Source organism: Mauremys reevesii, linkage group 3 (genome assembly GCF_016161935.1).
Source record: "Mauremys reevesii isolate NIE-2019 linkage group 3, ASM1616193v1, whole genome shotgun sequence".
NCBI classification, from domain to species: Eukaryota; Metazoa; Chordata; order Testudines; family Geoemydidae; genus Mauremys; species Mauremys reevesii.
Genome location: NC_052625.1, coordinates 108,575,775 through 108,598,324, shown reverse-complemented (window position 1 = coordinate 108,598,324; position 22,550 = coordinate 108,575,775). Strand labels below are relative to the sequence as shown.

At 40.3% G+C, this 22,550-nt stretch overlaps 1 protein-coding gene across 19 annotated transcripts in view; it reads right to left on the bottom strand.

Annotated features, from left to right (window-relative positions):
* AHI1 (Abelson helper integration site 1) overlaps positions 1–20,657 on the bottom strand; it is a 165,200-nt gene extending 144,543 nt beyond the window's left edge. For 15 of the 19 annotated variants that reach the window (XR_005595893.1, XM_039529240.1, XM_039529241.1 and 12 more), the window contains exons 1-6: positions 19,940–20,061; positions 15,988–16,070; positions 11,956–12,027; positions 11,366–11,487; positions 5,743–6,353; positions 4,788–4,972 (exon numbers count right to left, since the gene is read on the bottom strand). Coding sequence is in view for 18 of the 19 variants with exons in the window: in XM_039529240.1 (XP_039385174.1) it covers positions 4,788–4,972; positions 5,743–6,353; positions 11,366–11,487; positions 11,956–11,965 (928 nt within the window). In the remaining variant the exon portion in view is untranslated. Of the gene's footprint in view, positions 1–4,787; positions 4,973–5,742; positions 6,354–11,365; positions 11,488–11,955; positions 12,028–15,987; positions 16,071–19,780; positions 19,810–19,939 lie in introns of those variants that run through there. The other 4 variants (XM_039529235.1, XM_039529236.1, XM_039529237.1 and 1 more) reach the window with 4 other exon arrangements.
* Positions 20,658–22,550: the final 1,893 nt, after the last annotated feature.

Sequence of the window (22,550 nt, the reverse complement as noted above, 5' to 3'; positions counted from 1 at the left end):
TGCAACACCTGTGCAACAAATCTTCACCAGTGGTTGAACAGGAAAAGGAAATCTATGCCTTTTGCAGTGCCAATGATTTGGAGAGAGTCAACAGATCATACCAGCAATTGTTACTTCTGCATGGTGCCTCCAGTTGGGAAAGGTGTGTCAAAGAAGAAAAAGTGGACTGTGCATTATCCAAACATTCCATCAGCTATATGCCCAGTACCCCACGGAGAAGGACTGCCGGTTCCTGATGCACCAGAATCATTCTCACTTGAGTCAGACGAGGAAGAGGATGAAACTTCTGGTCCTGAACCATCAATGTCACAGGACCCACATTTTCTCCCATCCTCCTCCTCTGAACCACACCTCATAACACAAGGTGAACTGAATGACCTTGTCAGGGATTTGGAACTACCCAAGAATAAGGCAGAGCTGTTGGGCTCCAGACTACAGCAGTGGAATCTCCTGGCAGGTGATGTTAGGGTTTCCATGTTCTGTGACCGTCAAAAGGATCTTGTCCCATTCTTCTTCATGGAAGGTGATCTTGTAGCCTGCAACAACATTGATGGTGTGATGGCAGCCCTCAACATCGTTCACGATCCAGATGAGTGGAGACTGTTCATTGATTCATTGAAGACGAGTCTTAAAGCTGTTTTACTGCATAATGGCAATGTTTTGCCATCAATTCCAGTTGGTCATGCTGTCCATAAGAAGGAAACCTATGACAACATGAAACAACTTTTGAGGTGCATAAACTATGACCAACATCAGTGGCAGCTTTGTGGCGATTTGAAGGTTGTTGCTCTCTTGCTTGGTCTGCAGACTGGATACACAAAGTACTGCTGTTTTCTCTGCGAATGGGATAGTCGTGCAAGAGATTCCCACTACATCAAGAAAGATTGGTCACTCCGACAGTCATTGGAGCCTGGGAGGAAAAGTGTTCAGCATCCACCACTTGTTGAATCAAGGAAGATTTTGTTACCACCCTTACACATCAAGCTGGGTCTGATGAAGAATTTTGTCAAGGCCATTGACAAAACACAAGCAGCTTTCAAGTACCTCCGTGGAAAATTTCCAAGGTTAAGTGAAGCTAAGATAAAGGAAGGTGTCTTTGTTGGTCCTCAGATTCGTGAACTTCTTCGAGATGATGCATTTGACCATGCACTGCGTGGCAAGGAAAAGACGGCATGGAAAGCCTTCCAGTTAGTGGCAATAAATTTTCTCGGAAACAACAAGGCAGACAACTACAGGTTGTTGGTGGAAAACCTCCTCAAGGCATACAAAAGCCTTGGTTGCAACATGTCACTAAAGATAAATTTTTTGCACTCTCATCTAGATTTTTTTTCCACCGAACTGCGGACCAGTGAGCGACGAGCATGGCGAGCTATTTCACCAGGACATAGCATTTCTCCATTGTTGCAATCAGGGCAAATGGAGCCCATCAATGCTTGCAGACTATTGCTGGACAGTGACAAGAGATGCTCCATTTAATGAATACAAGAGACAAGCCAAGAAGTGCCGAGTAGACACTGAATAGGACTAACCTATGTACATAATAGTTTTTTGCCTTTTGTTTCATAATAAATTTTAGTTATATAACCCTTTTGCTGATTTTTAAAGTGTTACATAAACAGGACAGGTGAAATATTATCATGTAAAGCAACCATAAACACATGAAAAGACCTAGGTTTACAATTTATGATTAAAACTCTATCTACACAATATACATAGACATAAAATGTAAAAACTTAAATACCTTAGAAACAGTACCCAGTTGTTTTAATTGTCATATTTGAATTCAGCACATCAAAATACATAATAAATATTACATTTTATCTCTGAAGCAGACGACTTCTCAAAAATTGTAGACCAGTGTTATATTTAGTTCTGTTCTTTATGCAATAGAGTATTAAAATAAAGTCAGTGGATTTACAGCATTATACATATGTTTGTCTATATGCATATATATTTTAATACAAGCATTCTCTACCAGTGTTTATTATCAAATAAAAATTATTGAACCACAACTCTTGCTCTTGATTTGCATAGTCTCTTCCCTGAAACTTCAATATACAAGTAGTTATCCACAGTAATAAACTACAGTATGTATGCCTGTTGCCTTATGATTTCAATAGCTAAACAATATTCTGTTGAATGGTTATATAATGTGATTAAAAACACCTTATTATCCAAATTGCAAGAATAGCACAAGATCATTTAGCACAATTAGCTGAATCCCCTAAACTATAATAGGCACTTATGGCTTTTAATTTTATGCACCCATCTAATTCTCCATGAATTCAACCCAAAACTAGGAAACAGAAAATATGCCAAATGCCTCCTCAGCTACTTTATAGTATTATAATGGCATAGGAACAGCACTACAGTTAAGGCTGCATCACATCATTTGTTTAAAGGTTGACCTTTCTAAGTCCGGGTGGGCAAACTTTTTGGCCTGAGAGCCACATCAGGGTTGCAAAACTGTATGGAGGGCCTGGTAAGAAAGGCTGTGCCTCCCCAAACAGCCTTGCCCCTACCCCCTCCCACTTCCCACCGCCTGACTACCCCCCTCAGAACTCCCAACCTATCCAACCCCTCCTGCTCCTCGCCCCCTGACCACCCCCTCCCAGGACCCCCACCCCTAGTCAACCCCCGCTGCTCCCTGTCCCCTGACTGCCCCGACCCCTATCCACACCCCCACCCCCTGACAGGCCCCCCAGGACTCCCACACCTATCCAACCCCCCTGCTCCCCATCCCCTGACCACCACCCCCAGAACCCCCACCCCATCCAACCGCCCCCGGCTCCCAGTCCCCTGACTGCTCCCTGCAACCCCCTGCCCCTTATCCAGCACGTTCCCCATCCCATCCCCTTACGATGCCACTCAGAGTGGCAGAAGCTCGCAGCCCCACTGCCCGTCTGGAGCCAGCCACACTACCCAGGCGGCAGCGTTACTGCAGGGGGACAGGACAGCAGGGGAGGGGCTGGGGACTAGCCACCCCAGGAGGGAGCTCAGGGGCCAGGCAGGATGGTCCTGCGGACCAGATGTGGCCCGTGGGCCGTAGTTTGCCCACCTCTGTTCCAAGTCCTCTAGAGCAGCGGTTCTCAAACTGTGGGTCAGGATCCCAAAGTGGGTCTCGATCCTGTTTTAATGGGGTCACGAGGACTGGCTTAGACTTGCTAGGGTCTGGGGACAGAGCTCAGGTTACAGGCCCCCTGCCTGGGGTTAAAGCCCTTGGGCTTTGGCTTTCGCCCCCCTTCCCAGGGCAGTGGGGGTTGGGCTTTAGCCCCCCACCACCACCACCCCACACACACACCACAGGGCAGCAGGTCTTGCGGGGTGGGAGGCGTGCAGGCTTCAGTCCCCCCTCATCGGGCCATGTAGTTAATATTTGTTGTCAGGAGGGGGTCATGGTGCAATTAAGTTTGAGAACCCCTGCTCTAGAGTGAACATGCTTAGTCAGATTTCTTTGAAATTTGGTGTGCCTCATGTGGGTGCATGGTAGGGTTAGTGACCCAAATTTGGGGGCATTTGTGACAGGGGTTCTGGAGATACATGCTCTGGGGAAAATAGCCATTTTTAAAAAAGTTTCTAAGTAGGTATTTCTTTTGCCCAGAGCTAGAGATTAAACTATTGATGTCATGCAGCGCAAAATGGTCTCGATCTGTCAAGTTTTACCCAAGGCAGTGCACAGCACCCACTAACCTTTGGAAGACCCAAACTGAGAATAGCATTAAAAGAAAATGAACATTTTTTTTTTTTACAGTGCACATGCACCAATACAGAAAAACGGCTAGAGGGTTTCCAGTCCCACTATTTTACATGCTTTGAAGCTCGATTCTTGTAAATGGTCTAACATCTGAACAGCTAATCAGATTATTTTTAAATTTATTATGCCTCACAAGGTGCAGGGTAGTGGTAGAGACCACATTTGGGGTCATTTGACAGAGGGGCTCCTGAGTTACAGGCCCTCCCAAGAAACTGGTTTCCTTTTACTGTTAAACTGAGAGACAATTATGACTGGATGAACCACAGACCTCACTGAGACCCATGGCTGTGAACTCACACTTCAGTTTAACATAACTGAGGATAAATTAATCACAAACCCCTACTTAAGGCAAAAGGAGTTTTAGACTGAGGGGCTGGAGGTTGCTACAGTTTGTGAGTCATGGGTGTCAAAATTCTGCCAGTGCACCCCAATCCCCCTGCATCCCAACACTATTTCACTGTAACGTAGTTGTCCTTCAGTCCAAGCACGGAATGTGAGTCAAGTTATAGGAGGGAGAAAATAACAGCAACAGAAACATTTGTAAACCAAGGAGTGAAGACATCAGGGAGATGCATTGCAGTGGAGGCCTAGGTACAATAGTGGAGAGGGGGATGCAGTGAATGGGTCAGTGACATGGTTTAGATAGAATCCTGTGAATGAGAACGAATGAAGGTGAAGAGCTTGTACATTTCAGAAACCGTGGGGGTGTCAAAGTAAAGTTGTGTGTGTTAATGGGACGTAATGGGTATTACTGGAAGAGGGCAGAGTTAAGATTGCATGGGCAACCGTAACTGTGCATTTCCTGGTTTTCAGAAATTTGAGTTTTGCTTAATGCAACACTCTGCAACGAGATGACATATCACCAAGCAATATTTACTCTGAGTTAACAGTTTTTTGCTACTGAATATTTTTATAATATTCTAAGCCATCTTTGTCTCATTGATAGGAGCAAGCAACAGCAAAAGAACTTAGCAGCAGCAGCAAAGTCTTCCAATATGAAAAACTTTGACTATAATATTTTGATTGCACAAACCTTTTTTAGATTTCTTTTTTGCCTTCTTTATTTTAGGTTTCAGTTTTTCCACATCTTCCTCCTCCTTGTGTTCCTCTGTGTTCATTTCATCTTTAAAATATGATGCAAGCAGTCTTCCTGATGACTTATTTTTTCTGGTATTATCTTCCACTGGGTTACACTGTAGTTCAGCAAGGGACATCACACTGTAACGAAACACACATCACTGTCAGCAAGTACATACTATTTCTGTTGTTAATCCACTAAAAAGACTTTACTTCTGAAACAGCCTCTTCCTGTTTCTCAAATTCATTAGCTCTCCATCTTAAAAATCCCATCTAAAATATGTTTTGTCTTGTTTAGCTATTACAGTGATAACAGTAGCACACATTCTTGAACGGTCTATCATGAATTTCCCTCTCCATTTTATTATTCTAAGTCTTATCTTCTAAAATATTTTCATGTGGGGATTTCCACGAGTAGTCTTGTGACATAAATTTAAACAAGATCTTTGCAGGATCAGATACACAGTTCACATGAAATAAAATATACTAAAGAATGATGCATTCTGTTAGCTGAGTGTATAAGTAGTTTTGACTTGAGACAATATTTTATTAATGCTGGATTTTAATCAGGGTTAAGCCAAAGGCCACACAGTCAAGGAATCGAGTCCACAGTGAATAACTGGCAGGTTAAATGTAGTATTGCAACATTAAAAAACAATTCATTTAATTTTGTAAGTTCTTACAAATTAGTATGGATCTTGGCACCATTTTTAGATATCATGCAGTAGAAGGGTTTTGTGTGTGTACGGGGAAGAGGTTCCCTTCCCCCTACATAAAATCATCTGGCTAGTTCAGTTAAAAAAAATTATTGCATGTCTATCACAGGATTCTTTCCCCATCTTAAAAAAAAATAAAAATCAAACATTTTGTTTAAGATGTATACATGCACAGATTACAATTTACCACTATACCTTGTTTCAGTTTCAGATACAACTGGCACTTCTTTCGTCTTTTTCTTCTTTTTGCCCACTTCATTGTTCAATACAACTTTTTGGCTTTGAACACTGGAGGTGAATTCAGACATCTGTTCTTTAAGTTTTTTTCTTATTTTTTCCTTAATTATATTTGCCTCATCCTCAGCCACTTGCAGCTGATAGGCTTGAATTAGCTGTTCTTCCTCTTCTAATTCAGTTACATCTCTCGCTTCATTCAAGGTACTTTTTATCTTGTTGTTACCTTTTTGATGAGATGCATCTGTTTGTGATTTACTTTTTGTTTTTTTCTTTGGCAAATCAGTAATCTGTTTTTCAAAACTCTCCAATTTAGTTTCATATACATTTTCCTCCTCATTAAATTGTTCTTGTAACACTGCTTTCTTTTTCTTCTTGTTAGACTTTGGTTGCTTGTTTTCTTCTCCACTAACAACATCATTGTTTATTTTTTCTGAAACTGAGGCTTTGTCTCTTAGTTTGTTTTTTGTAAACCGGGGGCTCTTTTCCTCAGGATTATACGTATTGTTTATAATTACCTCATCATTTCCACTTTCTTTAGCTAGATCAAGATTATTTCTAAAGGTGTCAAGCTAGAAATAAAAAGAGAACATAATTTTCAGTATATATCATATGTAATGGTACAATAATAAAAATAGTTTAGTATATTATCAGATGTCTAATATAAAATGAAATATAAAAATGATATTAGACATCTAATCATTGTCTTGTTTAAACCTAACAAGTACCAGATGGAACAGAAACAGATCATTCATGCTTAAAATAAGTGTTTGTATTTGGACAGCTTGAAATCTTCTTGAATCAATGTTCTTTTTAAACAAGAACCTTACGTATATATTCACTACAGTAAAATTAAAAACTACCTCAATGAACAGGACTACTCCATAATGACATGTCAATGTAATACATTTTGAAAGATCTGCAGAAATGAAATGCAGAACCAAAACATGTCTCAAACAGATATAAATATTAATGTTAGAAGTGCCAATGCCTGTCTGGACTCCTTTTTACCATGAGCAGTGTGCCAAAGTTTGGCAATGAAAATCACCTTCCAAAAGAAAGACTTGATAAAATTTAACAACAGACAACTCTTAAGATGACAGCTCTTATAAAACTATGGAAAAAATTCTATTAATAAACAACACTTATTAAAGGGACAGAGTCAACCTGAAATCTAGTCCACTTTCAAAAACTTAGTTAAAAGTATTTTCAGATAATACACCCACCCTTTGCATCCTTCTGTCAATTTCTGTGGTTTTGCAAAATACTTTTTTTAAGGTTTCGCTTCCTTTATGGATGAATGAAAAACCCACACAGACAACACAGCAAACTTAATACAGGTCTGATCCTGCACTGAGCTCCACACAGGTACGTCCCTGAGCTTGTGTGTGGCTCCTATTAAGTCAGTGGGGCTCCAGGTGGGCTCAGGGGGTTGCCAAAGTGAAGCTCATTGTAGGACTGGGGTGTTACAAACTACACAGGGGAAAACAGTGGAACTAACTATACAGAAAGAGCTTTCAGATGCACACACACAAAAAAGCCCAATAACTAAAATATATATTTTCCCCTCTGATTTCTTCCAGTACAAATATTTTATTTCTGTGCTTTTCAACTTTTTCCTTGCCATTACCCTATTTTTCAATAGCAAGACAATCCTGGGACTCCCTTCCCATCTAGCTAGGAACAGCACAGTGGCCAAAGCACCCTTGACACCTTTTCACAAACCCCAGGTTGAGAACTCCTATCAAAAGTGTTACTTGTAAGAATAGCAGAATAAAAAAAAATTGAAGACAAACCACTTTTTGATTGATAGGGTCCCTTTGAGTAATCTTAGTTTTTGTATTTCTCTTTTGGGTTCTTGGTTTTTTGTTTTGTGGGTTTTTTTTTTTTTTAAATACTTAAGGACATTATATAAGAACATGGTCTGTCTAGATAATGCCACTAAATGTCATGCTGAGGGGCTAAAAAGGAGTTGGAGAAGGAGGGAAGGAAGCAGGAAGGCCCAACCCTAGACATGGGCAAAGCATGTAGCTACAAAGGCAAACACTTTCGGAATCTCTGATTTCTAGAAATCCATCTCTGAAGAGTGAGAGAAGATATAGTTGACCTTTCATGTGGCTAACCAACAAAAGTTGATTACTCCCTATCTGCCAACCATCTGCCTCCATCACAAGTTTCACCTCAACTATCTTAGCTGCCAAACCTTCCGCTCTACCCTTGAGATGAGGAGGAAGTCTGTTTTAGCCATGACTGACCGGGGGGGGAGGGGGGAAGATTACAAAAGGAGGTAGAAAAGGCATTGGAGATGTTGAAGAAAGAAGGGAGGGGTTGAGAGAGAGAGAGAATTATTATTCATACAAGAAAAATAAATTGGAGGGATAAACAGAGAGTGGGAGAAAAAATGCACCAACTTAAAGAAAAAGGGTGTGAAGGAAAGACATAGTAATGTAAAAAATGCATGCTAAAATATTAAATTAAATAATTATATTAAAAGTGGGATGTAAATGAATGGAAGGATAGGGAATGGGACTGCATGCAATGATGTTCATCTAGGGTAGCAAAAAGACTAAGGTCAGCCCTGTATTCACACATCTTTTCAGTAGGTGTCTGTATTTTTAGTTACATAGATAGTACTTAAAACTATGTAGTATTTAATCATGAAAATACTCATCATATGAATTTAACCTTTTCCTGCTAGGTAGTCCAATAACATCCTTTCCATACAAAAGCCAACAATCTAAAAGGATCTGGCAGATTATGTACAGATAATTTTAAGAGTGACAAAGGAAAGAAAGGAAAAATATTTTTACAGTGGCTAAAAAAATGCAGCACATTACATACAAAACAAAAAAAGGCAAAGCATACAGAAACATTAACAGATTTTGGATGGATTACCCCATCTCCTTATCTGCATTTTTACTGAGCAGGTTTTACCCATGAAGTATAATGGGTGAAGTTATTTATCAGACAGATTATTATAGAGGAACAATAGTGACACCATAGTCAAGGTTATGTCACTGTTTTGTCTTTGACAGGACCTTTCTCCTTCTCTGTAGCTGAGGAAGCAGAAAATAACTTGGAATTAATAATTTACGTGTCTGTGATTTTCTGAAATTATCCTGATATGTAAGAAGTGTTCCACTGAAGAAATCTCAAAAATCACACTTGAGATTTTTTGACTGGTGAGTTACATTTTTTTGTAAACTTTGTGCAGTTCATCATCTACAGCACCCACCCACACACATATATATCCCTAATTTGAACAACATACCCCTTTGTCCACTTAAATTTAGCCACAACACTTAGCAAAACAGAAGCTCCTCCTAACTATATCAAACACTGTCCCTGAAAAGCTGGCAAATTACAGGAACATCAACACACTACCGGTGGCACAAAAAGCTACCTGTGGCTGGGCTTAGACCTTAGTTCCTCAGACAGCGCCAGTATGTACAACCTTAATTCATGTCACTGGTACGTATGCATTATGATACAGACTTTTATTACGTGATCACATACTATTCTATCCACAGGACCCCTGCCTTATTCAGTAAGAAGGAAGGATAGTGCTTTGGGGCTGGATCAGGATTATGCAGTAAAGGAAATTGTTGTCTGTAGGACCTCTGCCTCATTTGTTGTAGAAGTTGGAAGGTAATAAAAAGACGGTGTCATGGTTAAGGCACTTAATCACCACACTGGTTAAATGGATTCTACTCTTGCCTCTGCCACAGAGTTCCTGTGTGTTGCTGGGCAAGTCACTTGTCTAAAGTTGGTCACTGAGAAAATTAGGAACACACATCTGGGGCCTACAACTGAAGTCAATGCGAGCGGTACGCTAAACAGATAAAGTGCTATAAAATGCTAGAGCACTCTAAAAAAAATCAGTCCTTAGGCCTTATTGGTAGATGCATTCCAGTTGCTTGGGCACTCAAGTTGGTCACCCAAAATTAGTGGACACTTCTGATCTTAATCTCTCTGTGCTCTGCTCCCCATCTGTAAAACTGGGATAACTTACCTCACAGGGGTATTTTGAAAAATAAATTAATTAATATTTGTGAAGCACTCTGATTCCATGGTGATAAGCACCAAAAAAGGCCCACGAGGAAATTAATAATTTTTTATTCAGAACAGGCTCTGAAAGGTATGCAGTAAGGTCTGAGGCCACACACTGAGTGCTGAGAATGAAATGAAATATTGACCAGCTACCAAATGAGTGAGTACCATCAATGCAGTGCACTGAATGAAGCAGGGGTCCTGTGGAAAAAAATAATATGTGATCATGTAATTAAAGATGGTATCATAATGCATATGTACCAATGGCATGAATTAAGGTCGTACAGGCTGGAGCTGCCTAAGGAACTAAGGTCTGAGCCCTGCCACGGGCAGCTTTTTGTGCCACCAATCGAGTGTGTTGATGTTCCTGTAATTTACCAGCTTTTACTGGCTGGACGGGGAACTCAGCAACAGATAGATAAATGAGAGCAGTGGTTGGTGGAATCCAAGTCAAATGAGTGGCCAGTTTAGTGAGTGGGAGTGTTGACCACGGTTGCCAGTTGAATAAAGAGGCAATGGTGAGTGGTTTTCAACCTGTAGTCTGTGGACCTCTGGGGATCCACAGACTATGCCTAAGGGGTCCATGAAAGGTTGTCATTACCATAAAACAGTGCTTTTCACCCTGGGAGTCCACAGACTAGGTCTAAGACTTCTGTTAGAAATTTTTTTAGGGGTCCACAAATGAAAAAAAGGTTGAAAGCCACTGAGCTAGGAAGCTGAAGTCAACACAAATGAGTGTGGGAGATTGTGAGGAGAGAAAAAGAGAGAGCCATGAATCAAAATCAAGAGAGGAAGGCTGTTGTGGAAGAGTTGGGTGGATGGTAGATGACGACGACCTGGAGGCTGGGAGAAGAGAAGAGTCATATTCCGTGCTGTTCAGAAGCAGAGAAATGAGTGGGAAAGAGAGGAGGGAGTTCTAGTTTGATGTCATTTTGTTTGCATATTCTTATTTTCATGATACTAGCTTTGGAGAATGTAATAAAGCTGACATTTACCTTTGTTACCAACTAGACAACTGATAAGCATCTGTAAAATTCACAGACATGAGGTATTTGCTCTAAGAGCTAAATACCAGTATTACTGTGGGAATGATCCTGCAAGCCCTTCACATATGACACTCCCACTGAAGTTAATATGAATTTGAAAAGCTTAAAGGATAGCCTCCAAAATTCTACTGAAAAACGTGGTGGATCAAAATAGGTTGACACAATTTTAACTATAGGTATGCCAGGAGGCACCATTTAACATTAACCTTGAATTACATTACTAGTATATCAAGGTCACAGTAAGTTGTAAACTACTGTGGTTTACTCTTATTGTTCAGCATGGACATCAATAACGAATAAAAGTCATACATTAAAAATGAAAGGTATCTATTATGAAGCAAACACCACGTTTTCTTTTCATAGTGCTTGCTAAAGCTTACAGCATCTCCTTTTTGTGGGAAGGGATAAAGTATACTTCCTTTGCTGAGAGATGAGATTTTTTTCCACCGAGGCAAGCGGAACCACTGTTCTCAGATTATCAAACTCACCACAATATTCTCATGAGAGTGAAATTTTTGCTTCTTTGATTTCTTTTTTTCTGTTAGCCCAGAATGACTCCTGAATATTTCCTCAAAGCGAACCTTGGTTTTTGCCTTTGCCTCACTCTCCGCTGGAGGAAAAGTTAAAATAAGATTAATTGACTCAAATAATTAGGTTCATTACAACAGCACCTGATTACACTTTTAGGCGCAGAGGGCAGCATTTTCACCGTAGATGAATTACACTAATCAAGACTTTTATTTTACCTCATGAAACTTGAGAAAAAGTTCCCATTTACAATGGCAACCAGATGAAGCTAACTCAAAGAAGCAATATATGTAGAATCATCTATTGTATATGACAAGACAATTCTCAAATACATTGTTTCACATATTAACTATCAATTTTATAAGCCCTACAAATGTTAAATAAAAAAGTTCATAAAACAAAACAAAACATAACATAAAAACAGCTGTGAGCATTGACCAAGAGTTAATCCAAGGCATCACTAAAGATCAATTGGTGGAAGTAACTGAACATTAATATCCAATTCTAAGAATAAAATGCATTTGGAAATTTAAAATGTAGAGGTTCTTACCTGGTGGCATTTTGAGTCCTATATTAAGAATGGCTCAATACACTACACCTTTCTTTCTCAGAGTTCAGCATTCTGCAAAACACACACCAACATTCAGAATATTTTAATCAACAAAACTAAGTTACAGAATTTATACTATAGATTTATGTCTGGCCTGAATGGACTGGGTTAGTAATACTGAGATTAAAAAAAACAAACAAACAAAAACGCTGATCTGAATAAATCTAAAATGCAATTCAATTTATATGGAACAATGCAAGAAATAATCCTCACCATATAAACAGAGTGAATGAAATAGATTTCATTTCCCTTTAATTTATGGCATGCTCTAAAGAGAAATTTTACAGATTCACTCTTTAAAAAAAACAAACAAAAAAAACAAGAGTCAATTCTTGCACACCCTCCTCACTCAGATAATTCTCCAAATGAAGTCAACATTAGTTTTGGTAGAGTAAAGATCATAGGATTGGGTCCGAAATTCCTTCTTACAAAATGTGAGGTATATTAGTTCTAAAAGAAACTTGAGTGGATATGCCAAGCATAATTCTAGCAATTACTGAACTATCATAATGTACTAAATAGGGTTGGGTGAAATTTATTGGCCAAACCCCCCCCCCCCCCAATTTGCAAATTCAACAACACTAAAAACACTTAAAAAAATTTTATTGAAACAATTATTAAAAAGTCTGAAAAATATCCAAGTATTTTGTTTTGACATTTTCTAAATAAAGTATTTTGATTTTTCAGTTTGAAACAACTTTTCATTTCAATTTTTATTAATAAAAATATTAAAATGCTCATCACACTGAAATGAAATTTGACTTTTTGATACACACACAAAAAATTAAGGTTTTTTTTAATTATTTTATTTTTCAGAACTGCCAATTAACCAAAATTCCAATATTTGCAAGCTCTAGAAACCAAAAAGAGAGAAACAGAAGCTACGCATTAACTTCTAGTTATACCAATTCTACCTCTTGCTGATAGGCAGTCTTTTGAGGTGGAACCATACCAACTTCTTTACATTCTGAAAGCTGTTTGAAATTGGCAGGGATGACCAGAAGTAGCTTTACATGGGAGGGCTGTAGGGAGCATCTTTTGTTGTAAAAAATGTAGCTTGTCATTTCTCAGCTAGTAACAATATTTTTCCCTCCAACAGAAATCATTTATTTCTAGCTCAGAAACAAAACTACTTCAATGTCACTGTTAAACTGTGCATCCCTATAGTCATAACACTTAAAAGAAATGAAAACAAGAGAAAATGTTTATTTAAATAATCATGTCTTAGGGGTTTTTTTAGTTACATAAAATCAATTTTAACATTACTAAAGTTAGATTTATTGTCACTATAAGGCACTATAAAGTATGTATCTCAATAGGATACTGCTGCTTTGCAGACAATTCAAATTCAGACTCAGACAGAAATAGAAAACATTTACTACTTTAAGGCAGAAACCAAAACACTGTTAAATGATAATATGCTGGAGTTTATCAATTACTTTTGTCTTCTGTAGAGTAGGGAAGGATACTTTTTGTGATTGATTTTATCCTCTCAAGAGACCGAGCACCAAGAAAGCACGTACTCTCAACTTTATAAAAAGGAACAACTGAAGTAATACACAGGACAAAAAAGACAATAAAATATGCATAGTGCATACCTGCTTCGTATCTGTCTAATGGCTGAAATACCTTCATTAGTATCCAAAAATACACAACAAAAAAGGGCCACTAGCAAATTAATTTTGTCCACAGCTGATCATCTTCTCTACAGACCAGGCTAGTATTCCCACTGCCACTTTTTTGTTTTGAATGCTATAAATTGCAGCTCCACCAGGCTTGACTGAAGACCACACAGCTCTCTATACACCACTCTTCTCCTGCTAAATAAATTATCCCTTTCATGACTAAATATTATGGGTTTTAATTTTGTTTATTTTTATCCACTGTAGTCTGAAGGAAGAATTACATAACATTTGACACAGAGCCTTTAATCAATGGTATCAGAACTCTAAATATAGCCCATTAATCAACATGGATAAGAACAAGGATGTTCACCCCGTATAATCTCATTTTAAAATAGGAGAGATTAATCTTGTGTTAAAGTTCAGCAATCAGAAAATCCCAAAATGACTAAAGCTAGAGTTTTCCTTAATCTATTATTTTTCTAGCACATTTATTAATAAAGCAGTTTTCCACCAACAAAAACACATAATACAGTACAGAGTTATATTCCAGACACCAGGAAATAATCAGGGAAACAGAAGTCTGCAGCCAGAGATTTTTAAAACGTCCTGTATATCTTCCTGCAGATTTTCTCATTTTCTCTATCTAAACTATCATTTTTAAACTATATTTTTCAAATTCATCACGTAGCAAAAATAATCTTCAGAACAGCAACTAATGTACAGTCCATCATTGTCTTTTGTGTCTATAAAACAGAGAGTGTAGTATTGCTGCTTCAGTGTTTCATACTTCTGTAACATTTTCTGTCCTGAAAGATCCCAAGGGTTGCATAGAAAAAAAATACCTGCAGCCGCCACAGAAAAGCAACCACACCTAGGATATACTAAAGCAGAAGTGTCTCTCTATTGTTAAATGCTAGACTACAGGAACTGAAGAATTCCTCATCCAATATGAACCACAGAGGAATTTAGGTAGGTGGACCTTATTACACAATTTAGAATTTGATCAGACTAGCTCCCTTACCCTCTTGCAAAAAGTGAAATGAAATTTTTAGTGATCACAAACAGTCATGACTTCAGATTTTGTTTGCTTACATCTCACCAGAAATACAGCATCTGCACAGCAAAATGCTTCTCAACACTGAACTTGGACACTGATTGGCTAAGCTGCTGAATCTCCAGCACCATCTTGAGGCACACCATGTTTTCCTTGGAGGTTTCCCATCCAAGGATTCACAGGTGTAACTGCTTAGCTTGAGATTTCACAAGACTGCAACCCAGAATTACATGACAAAATAGCACAAAAATACAAACTATTCCTATTCATCACCATTTATTATTTATGTAAAACCAAAAAGTGTGTTAGGTTTTTATTCATTTGCCTCAATGGGGTACTTTAGTCAAGAGACTGATTAAGTAGGCATCATTTCTGAAGCCTTATTAATACAATGTAAATGTTAACTTGGCAACACCAGCTAACATAATTCTCCATGTCAAAGAAAGCATAGACTCAAATATAGTAAAATATCTTAAATGAATCAAACTGTACCACAGAATCTCTATAGATAGAAATTTTAAAATTTCATGCTTGAATAATAAGAGTATAGCAGCAGAAACATACTACCTACAGCTGACAAGTATGGTGACGGTGACTGTGCAATGCTCAGGGAGATTTGAGAGGCTACAAAATTGAACACGCGATAATAATGGAGGTTTTCAGTTATCCCCATATTGACTGGGAAATGTCACCTCAGGAGGGGATGCAGAAATAAAATTTCTAGCCACCATTAATGACTACTTCTTGGAACAGCTAGTCCTGGAACCCAAAAGGGAAGAGGCAATTCTTGATTTAGTCCAAAATGGAAACACAAGCACATCCAAGAGATGACTATAGCTGCACCACTCAGTAACAGGGACCATAATGTAATTAAATTTAACATCCTTGTATAAGGAAAAATACCAAAGAAACACACCACAATAGCATTTAATTTCAAAAGAGGGAACTAGACAAAAATGAAAAAGCTTTTTGGGGCAGAGACTGTCCTTTTGTTCTATATTCGTACAGTGCCTAGCAAATGGGGTCCAGGTTCTCTAGGTGCTATGATAATACACATTAATAAACAAACAAACAACAATAATAATATGGACAAATGTAGTCACACATCTAGGAACAAAGAATGTCGTCCTACTTACAGGATGGGGGACTCTATCCTAGGAAACAGTGATTCTGAAAAAAACTTGGGGTTCATGGTGGAGAATCCCCTGAACATGAGCCAATGCTATTGCCAAAAGGGCTAAATCAATCCTTGGCTGTAGAAACAGGGAAATATCAGTATCAAGATTACATTACCTTTTCATTTGGCACTAGTACAGACCATCATTAGAATACTGTGTCCAGTTCTGATGTCCACAATTCAAGAAGAATGCAGATAACTGGAGAGAGTTCAGAGAAGAGCCATGAGAATGATTAAAGGATTGGAAAACATGCCTTATAGCGAGAGACTCAAGGAACTCAATCTATTAAATGGCAAAACACTTTGTTAAAGCAGAGTTAAGATTACCTGGTAATAGCTCATGCCCTCCCAGAACATTAAGTTCAGCAAAACTCAAACTTCTGAAAGCCAGTAAGCATAGAGTTAAGGTAAATGCCTATGCAACCTTAATTCTACACCCACGGGGGTGACAATAGCACTGAGAATGATCTGCATGCACTCTTGCTGCATTCTCTGTGTTAGGTGTAGATTCATTGGAAGAGGAATAAGGTAGAGGAGCTTGGAAGAGCTGTGACTGTGATATTAGGAGACCTGGGGATTAGTGTGAGGAACATCACAGAGCTGCGATTGCAATATGAGAAGATCTGGGTCTGAGTCCTCTCCCCTGCATGTGTTTTATTAAAGGAAAGAGGTGTATGTAAACCTTGAGTTTCCACTCTGCATCTTTTAAATACAGAATTGTATAGGTTGTGTCAGTGGCAGGGCACTGATACTGTCAGTAGTAAGGCTAGATATGAGAGCCGTCTGTGGCTTTAATAATGGGTTGAGGAAAGTAGGTTAAGGTGGTATCTTACGTGCAAATGTGAAGGGGCTATGAAGAGAGTATGAAGTAGTTTTTAAATATTACAAGTGTTGTATTCTGTTGAGGCAGCAGGCTGGGTGTTTGAGTGTACAGCAAATGCAGTTGTCCATTACAGTGAAAAGAAAGAGTAGGAGCATGTATGTTATGGACATATTGGGGCATTGCTCAAAGAGGGCAAAATTAAGGTTGCATGAGTTTACCTTAACACTGCCTTCCTGACTTTCAGAAGTCTGAGACTTTACTGAAATCAATGTTCTAAAAGGGCATGAGCTATCACTGGGCAAATGTAACTCTGTGCTAATGAAGTATTTTGCCATTTAATTTCCTAGGTTTTTTTAAACAGAAAGTGAAATGTTGCTGGTAGGAGTTAATGGTCATTTAGACAGTTGTAGTTCTCACCTAGGTTTGCTGCTTATATGCTCCTGTGTGTAGGTAATAATTAGACTTGGCTCCATTTAATTTTTTTTTTTTTACATATATAATTTTGACCAAGTATCAATGTTTATTTTAGGCATTTTTTCTGTTTTAATTGATTTAATTTCCTGTAACTGTGTACATTGGGGGGCGGGGGAGGGTGTCAGACAGTAATTATTCAATGACAGTAGACATTGAGATTTCAACATCACATGTCAAAATATCCTTAAATCAGACACTAATAATTTCTCAAGCATTTCTCTCTCTGCCTATCTGTAAATTTCTATTATTCTAAGTGGATATATTTTTTCATTGGTTTGTGTGTGTACGGTGAAATTGACATTTACCAATAAAAATCTAATCCTTCCAAGCCTAGTAATAATTAAAGACATAACATTTATATAGTACTTTTCATTGGTATATCTTAAAAAACTTTACATTATTATCCTCATTTTACAGGTGGGAAACTGAGACGCAGAAAGGTGAAGTGATTTCCCCAAGATCATCCAGCAGGCCCAGTGGCAGAGTAAGGAACAGTTACAGTCCAGCAGTCTTTCCGCTAGACCACAGGGTCACTATGTAATTAGTCAGTGCTTCTTCTCCACTCCTACACATTTTGTTATAGAAGAATTAGCATAATGTTTGCAATGTGTAGTTGCTAATAGGGCCAGTGAGAGAAATCTCATACATGGTCTATGTCCCAAACCCTTCACAGTTATAGTTTTTGTCTTCACAGCATCCCCTGGCAATGTGTTCCAGATGTTGACCACACACTGAGTGAAGAAGTACTTCCTTCTGTTTGTTTTAAACCTGCTGCCTATTAATTTCATTGGGTGACCCATGGTTCTTGCATTATGTGAAGGGGTAAACAACACTTCCTTATTCACTTTCTCCATGTTATTCATGATTTTAAAGTCCTCTATCATATCCCCACTTAGCACTGTAATCTCTTTTCCAAGCTGAAGAGTCCCAGTCTTTTTAGTCTCTCCTCATATGGAAGTTGTTCCATACCCTTAATCATTTTTGTTGCCTTTCTTTGTACCTTTTCCATTTCTAATATATCTTTCTGAACATAGGGCGACCACAACTGCATGCAGTATGGATTTATATAGTGGCATTATGACATATTTTCTTATTAGCTATGTCTTTTGTAGTGGTTCCTGCACACTGGGCAGATATTTTCTGTGAACTATCCACAATGACTCCAAGATCTGTTTCCTGAGTCATAACTAATTTAGACCATGATTTTGGATATATAGTTAGGATTATGTTTTCTAATATGCATTACTTGCATTTATCAACATTAAACTTCATCTCCTATTTTCTTGCCCCACCATCCAGTTTTGTAACTCTTCTATTTTGTCTAAGTTCAAAAACTTAACTATCTTGAGTAATTTTGTATCATCTGCAAACTTTGCTACCTCATTATTTTCCCTTTTTTTCAGATCTTTTATAAAGACATTGAACAGCACCAGTCCCAGTACAGATCTTTAGAGAACCCCACTGCATACCTTCCTCCATTCTGAAAACTCACTATTTATTCCTACCCTTTGTTTCCTATCTTTTGACCAGTTACTGATCCATGAAAGGACCTTACCTCTTATCTGATGACCAGTTACTTCGCTTAAAAGTCTTTGGTGAGGGACCGCCTCAAAGGCTTTCTGAAAATCCAAATACACTATATCTACCAGATCACCCTTGTCCACGTCTGTTGACCTCCCTCAAAGAATTCTAATAGACATGATTTTCCTTTATAAAAGCCATGTTGATTCTTCCCCCAAAAAATCATGTTCACCTGTGTGACTCATAATTTTGTTCTGTACTACAGTTTCAACAACTTTCCCTGGTACTGAATTTCGGCTTACCAGCCTGTAACAGCCAGAATGATCTCTGGAGCCTTTTTAAAAAAGTGGCTCTGCAGCACAACCTGTGTTGCCAGTCAGTCTCAGTTTTGTACATCTCAACTCATCTCAACTTCACCAGCAATATTTGGGGCCAGAACTGTTCTGGCAGCATGGCCTCATGACAGCAAGGGGAGACATCTCTAATTTATTTTCCTCCAAAGAAGCAAGGCAAGTTCACGTGGGGAAGAACAGGTAGGCCTGCACTGGCAGGCTGAGTGGATTTCACTCCCTGTAGGGCAGGCAAACACCCCTCCTTGGAAACCTGTCCCAAGGGCTGGGAAAGCAGCAGGGCCCAGGTAAGGCAGGTGGGTTGGAAATGGCCTATAGCATAGTAGTTCCCCTTGCCTTCCCTGCCACAGCCGCTCTACCCACACTACTCCTGGGAGAATTTGGCACCACTATGTGTGAGCATAATTAATGTGCCATGCATAATTTTTTCCCTTAACTCCTTCCCAGAGCCTGCACCCCAAGCCCCCTCCTAAACTTCAACCCCCTGCCCCAGGCTCAGCCCAGAGCCCCCTCCCACACCCCAAACTCCTCATCCCAGAGCGGCCCACACACACCCTCACTCCAACCCCGGGCTGCAGCACAGGGAGGGTGGGGCAGAGGGAGAGAAGGAGGTAGAGGGGCGGGGCCTCAGGGCAGGGGGCGGGGAAAGGGCGTTGGGTTTTGTGTGATTAGAAAGTTGGGGACTAGCCCAGCAGCGCAAGGCCGGTGTCACCAGCAGCCAGGGACCCATTGTGCACTTACCGGGGCACAGGGAACGGGGAGGGGAGAGGCGGCCAGGCAGAGATGCAGCCCCCCATCCCCCCAGCTCCCACTCCCTGCCCCGCTTCCCTCCTAACCCCCGCTCCCAGTCCCGATGCCTCAGCAAACGGCAGCGCGCGCGGGGCAGGGGCTCTCACTCACTTTGACCGGGTCTCCGGCACCGCCTCGAGCTAGGGCCGCTGCTGCCGCGGCTGCCCCCTATCCCCCCAGCCACTTGGTTTCTTCCTCATCCCCCGCCGCAGTCTCTTACGCTAGTTTTGCCGAAAACAAACAACAGCTGCCAAGGAAACAACGCTCCGCAGAATGCGCATGCGCCTAACGTGGAGCGAACAGCTCCTTTAGAAGCCGGGCGTGGAGAAGCACTGTACATCCGGGACTTTTTCGCAGGCTTTCCACCTCAACGGCAACGAAAACACATGCGCCACTACTGAGGCCCGAAGATGAAACGCGCGTGCGCGCCTGAGAACTCAGGGAGGCCATTGGGGAAGGAAAGGCGCATGCGCCAGAGAGTGAGGCAGCGCACACTACGCGGGGAAATGAGGACAAGACGCAATGCGCATGCGCGGCGCGTGACGTTGGGGTTTATGATGCCTGCCGCCCAGCCCAGCCAGGCGCCGCGGTGTTCAGGGCGGCGGTTGTTGGACGATGCCAGCGGTCTGTTCTGCGCGGGTTTAATACCCCCGGGGCCGACCCCTGGTGGCGTTGCGATTGGCCGCGGCAGGGGTCTGCTCGGGGCGTTGTGGGGCTGCCCCAAAGCCCGGGGCTCCGGACTGGAGAAGGGGAACCTCGCTCTCCCGGTCCCTCAAGTGACCCTTCTGGGCAGCCGAGGAGCGCGCTGTTGGGCCCAGGGTAGGGCAGCGCACGCCCCTCTGCCCCAGCCCGGGCGGGGCCTAACCCGGGGGGGGGGAGCGGGAGAAGGTGGATGACGTAGGAAGCAATAAAGCGAATAATATTGTCTTGTTTAAAACGCTCCCTCGACCTCAACATCTCACTGTTAAAGCAGGGACAATATTTTGCAAAACGGGAACGTCACAGTATTTTCACCAGCTAGACTGTTGTTATTTGGGAAGTCCCAAATCGGTGTCTGTTGTTGCCCTTCTAATAGGTGATGGCCCAGTAAAATTCAAGTTCAAAAGCATGAAACTGGAAGTCAAGCAAACCAAAAGAAAAACGTTTGCCAAAAACTGCAGAGAACAGAAAGTTTTTTCAATATTAAGTCATTGGTTGATGGGAAGAAAGTTAAAATTTTTACAAGCTCTGTGTTTGCATTAACTATGAAAATTAACTCGTTAAAAGAAAGTCTCTGAATGAAAGAAATCATGGTCCCCACTGAAGTCTGTGGGAATTTTGCTATTAACTTCAGTGAGGAGACATTTTCAGTCTGCCTCAGTTATAAATAGCACAAACAGACTCACATATGTCAATAAATGCCAGAGTTTTTCAGTGTATTTACACTGGTAATCTGGAAACTCCATTCTCAATGTAACCTCTTGGCAATCAGCATGACATTTGTTCTAATAGGGAACAAATCCTTTCTGGAGTCATATCCCAAAAAAATCAGCACAATAAATGATGTCATTTCTCATTTATAGATGTCTTCTAGGAAGGTCAAGATTTCCAGTACTGGAAGCCCAAATTCATCCCTGCTGTAATTCCACTGAAGTCAATAGAGTTACATCAGGGATGAATATAATCAAATCTTTCCAAAAGCCTGGTTAAATGAAATCACACACCCTTTCAATTCCAAAGTCAGTTTTCAACTAACTCCATGCCATTTGTATCACTTCAGAGATGCCACTAAAACTTGTATTCCTGGATGACAGTGTCACTGTTCTCAAGGATACAGCTAAAATTCAGTTCCAGGAACACAGAGTGAAACCTATAGCTAAGGACATATGTAAAATATGTATATAAAGGCTTTTTCCAAGACTTTTTTAAAAATTGGCAGTGTTGAGTAAATCAATTGTATGAAGAATCCCATCTCCCCCTTTCCTGCTTCCTTTCCCCAATCTAGGCTCATTTTAAGCAAGCAGAAGAATTAGGGTTCTAGTTTGAAATTAAGTAACTAACTTGCAGATGACAGAAAATGGGGCAGTAGTAAATAATGAAGAGGACAGGTCACTGATAGAGCTATCTGGATTGCTTGCTAAAATGCATATTGCAGGGGTTCTCAAACTGGGGGTCGGGACCCTTCAGGGGGTTGTGAGGTTATTACATAGGGGGTTGCGAGCTGTCAGACTCCATCCCAAACCCCGCTTTGCCTCCAGCATTTATAATGGTGTTAAATATATACAAAAATATTTTTAATGTATAAGGGGGGGGGTCGCACTCAGAGGCTTGCTATGTGAAAGGGGTCACCAGTTCAAAAGTCTGAGAACCCCTGGCATATTGTTCATGTCCAGTTTAATATGGCTAAATGTAAATATCAAGGAACAATGAATGTAGTCTGTACTTATAGGATGGGGGACTACCCTGGAAAGTAGTGACACTGAAAAAGATTTAGGGGTCTGAATATGATTTCTCAGTGTGACACTGTGGCCAAAAGAGCTAATGTGATCCCGTGATGGATAAACAGGGGTCTCTCAAGTAGGAGTAGAGAGGTGGTTTTACCCCGTACTTGGCACTAGTACAACTGCTGCTGGAATACTGTATCCAGTTCTGGTGTCCACAGTTCAAGAAATATGTTGGAGAGGGTTCAGAGAAGAGCCAGGAGAATGATTAAAGGATTAGAAAACATGCCTTATAGTGATAG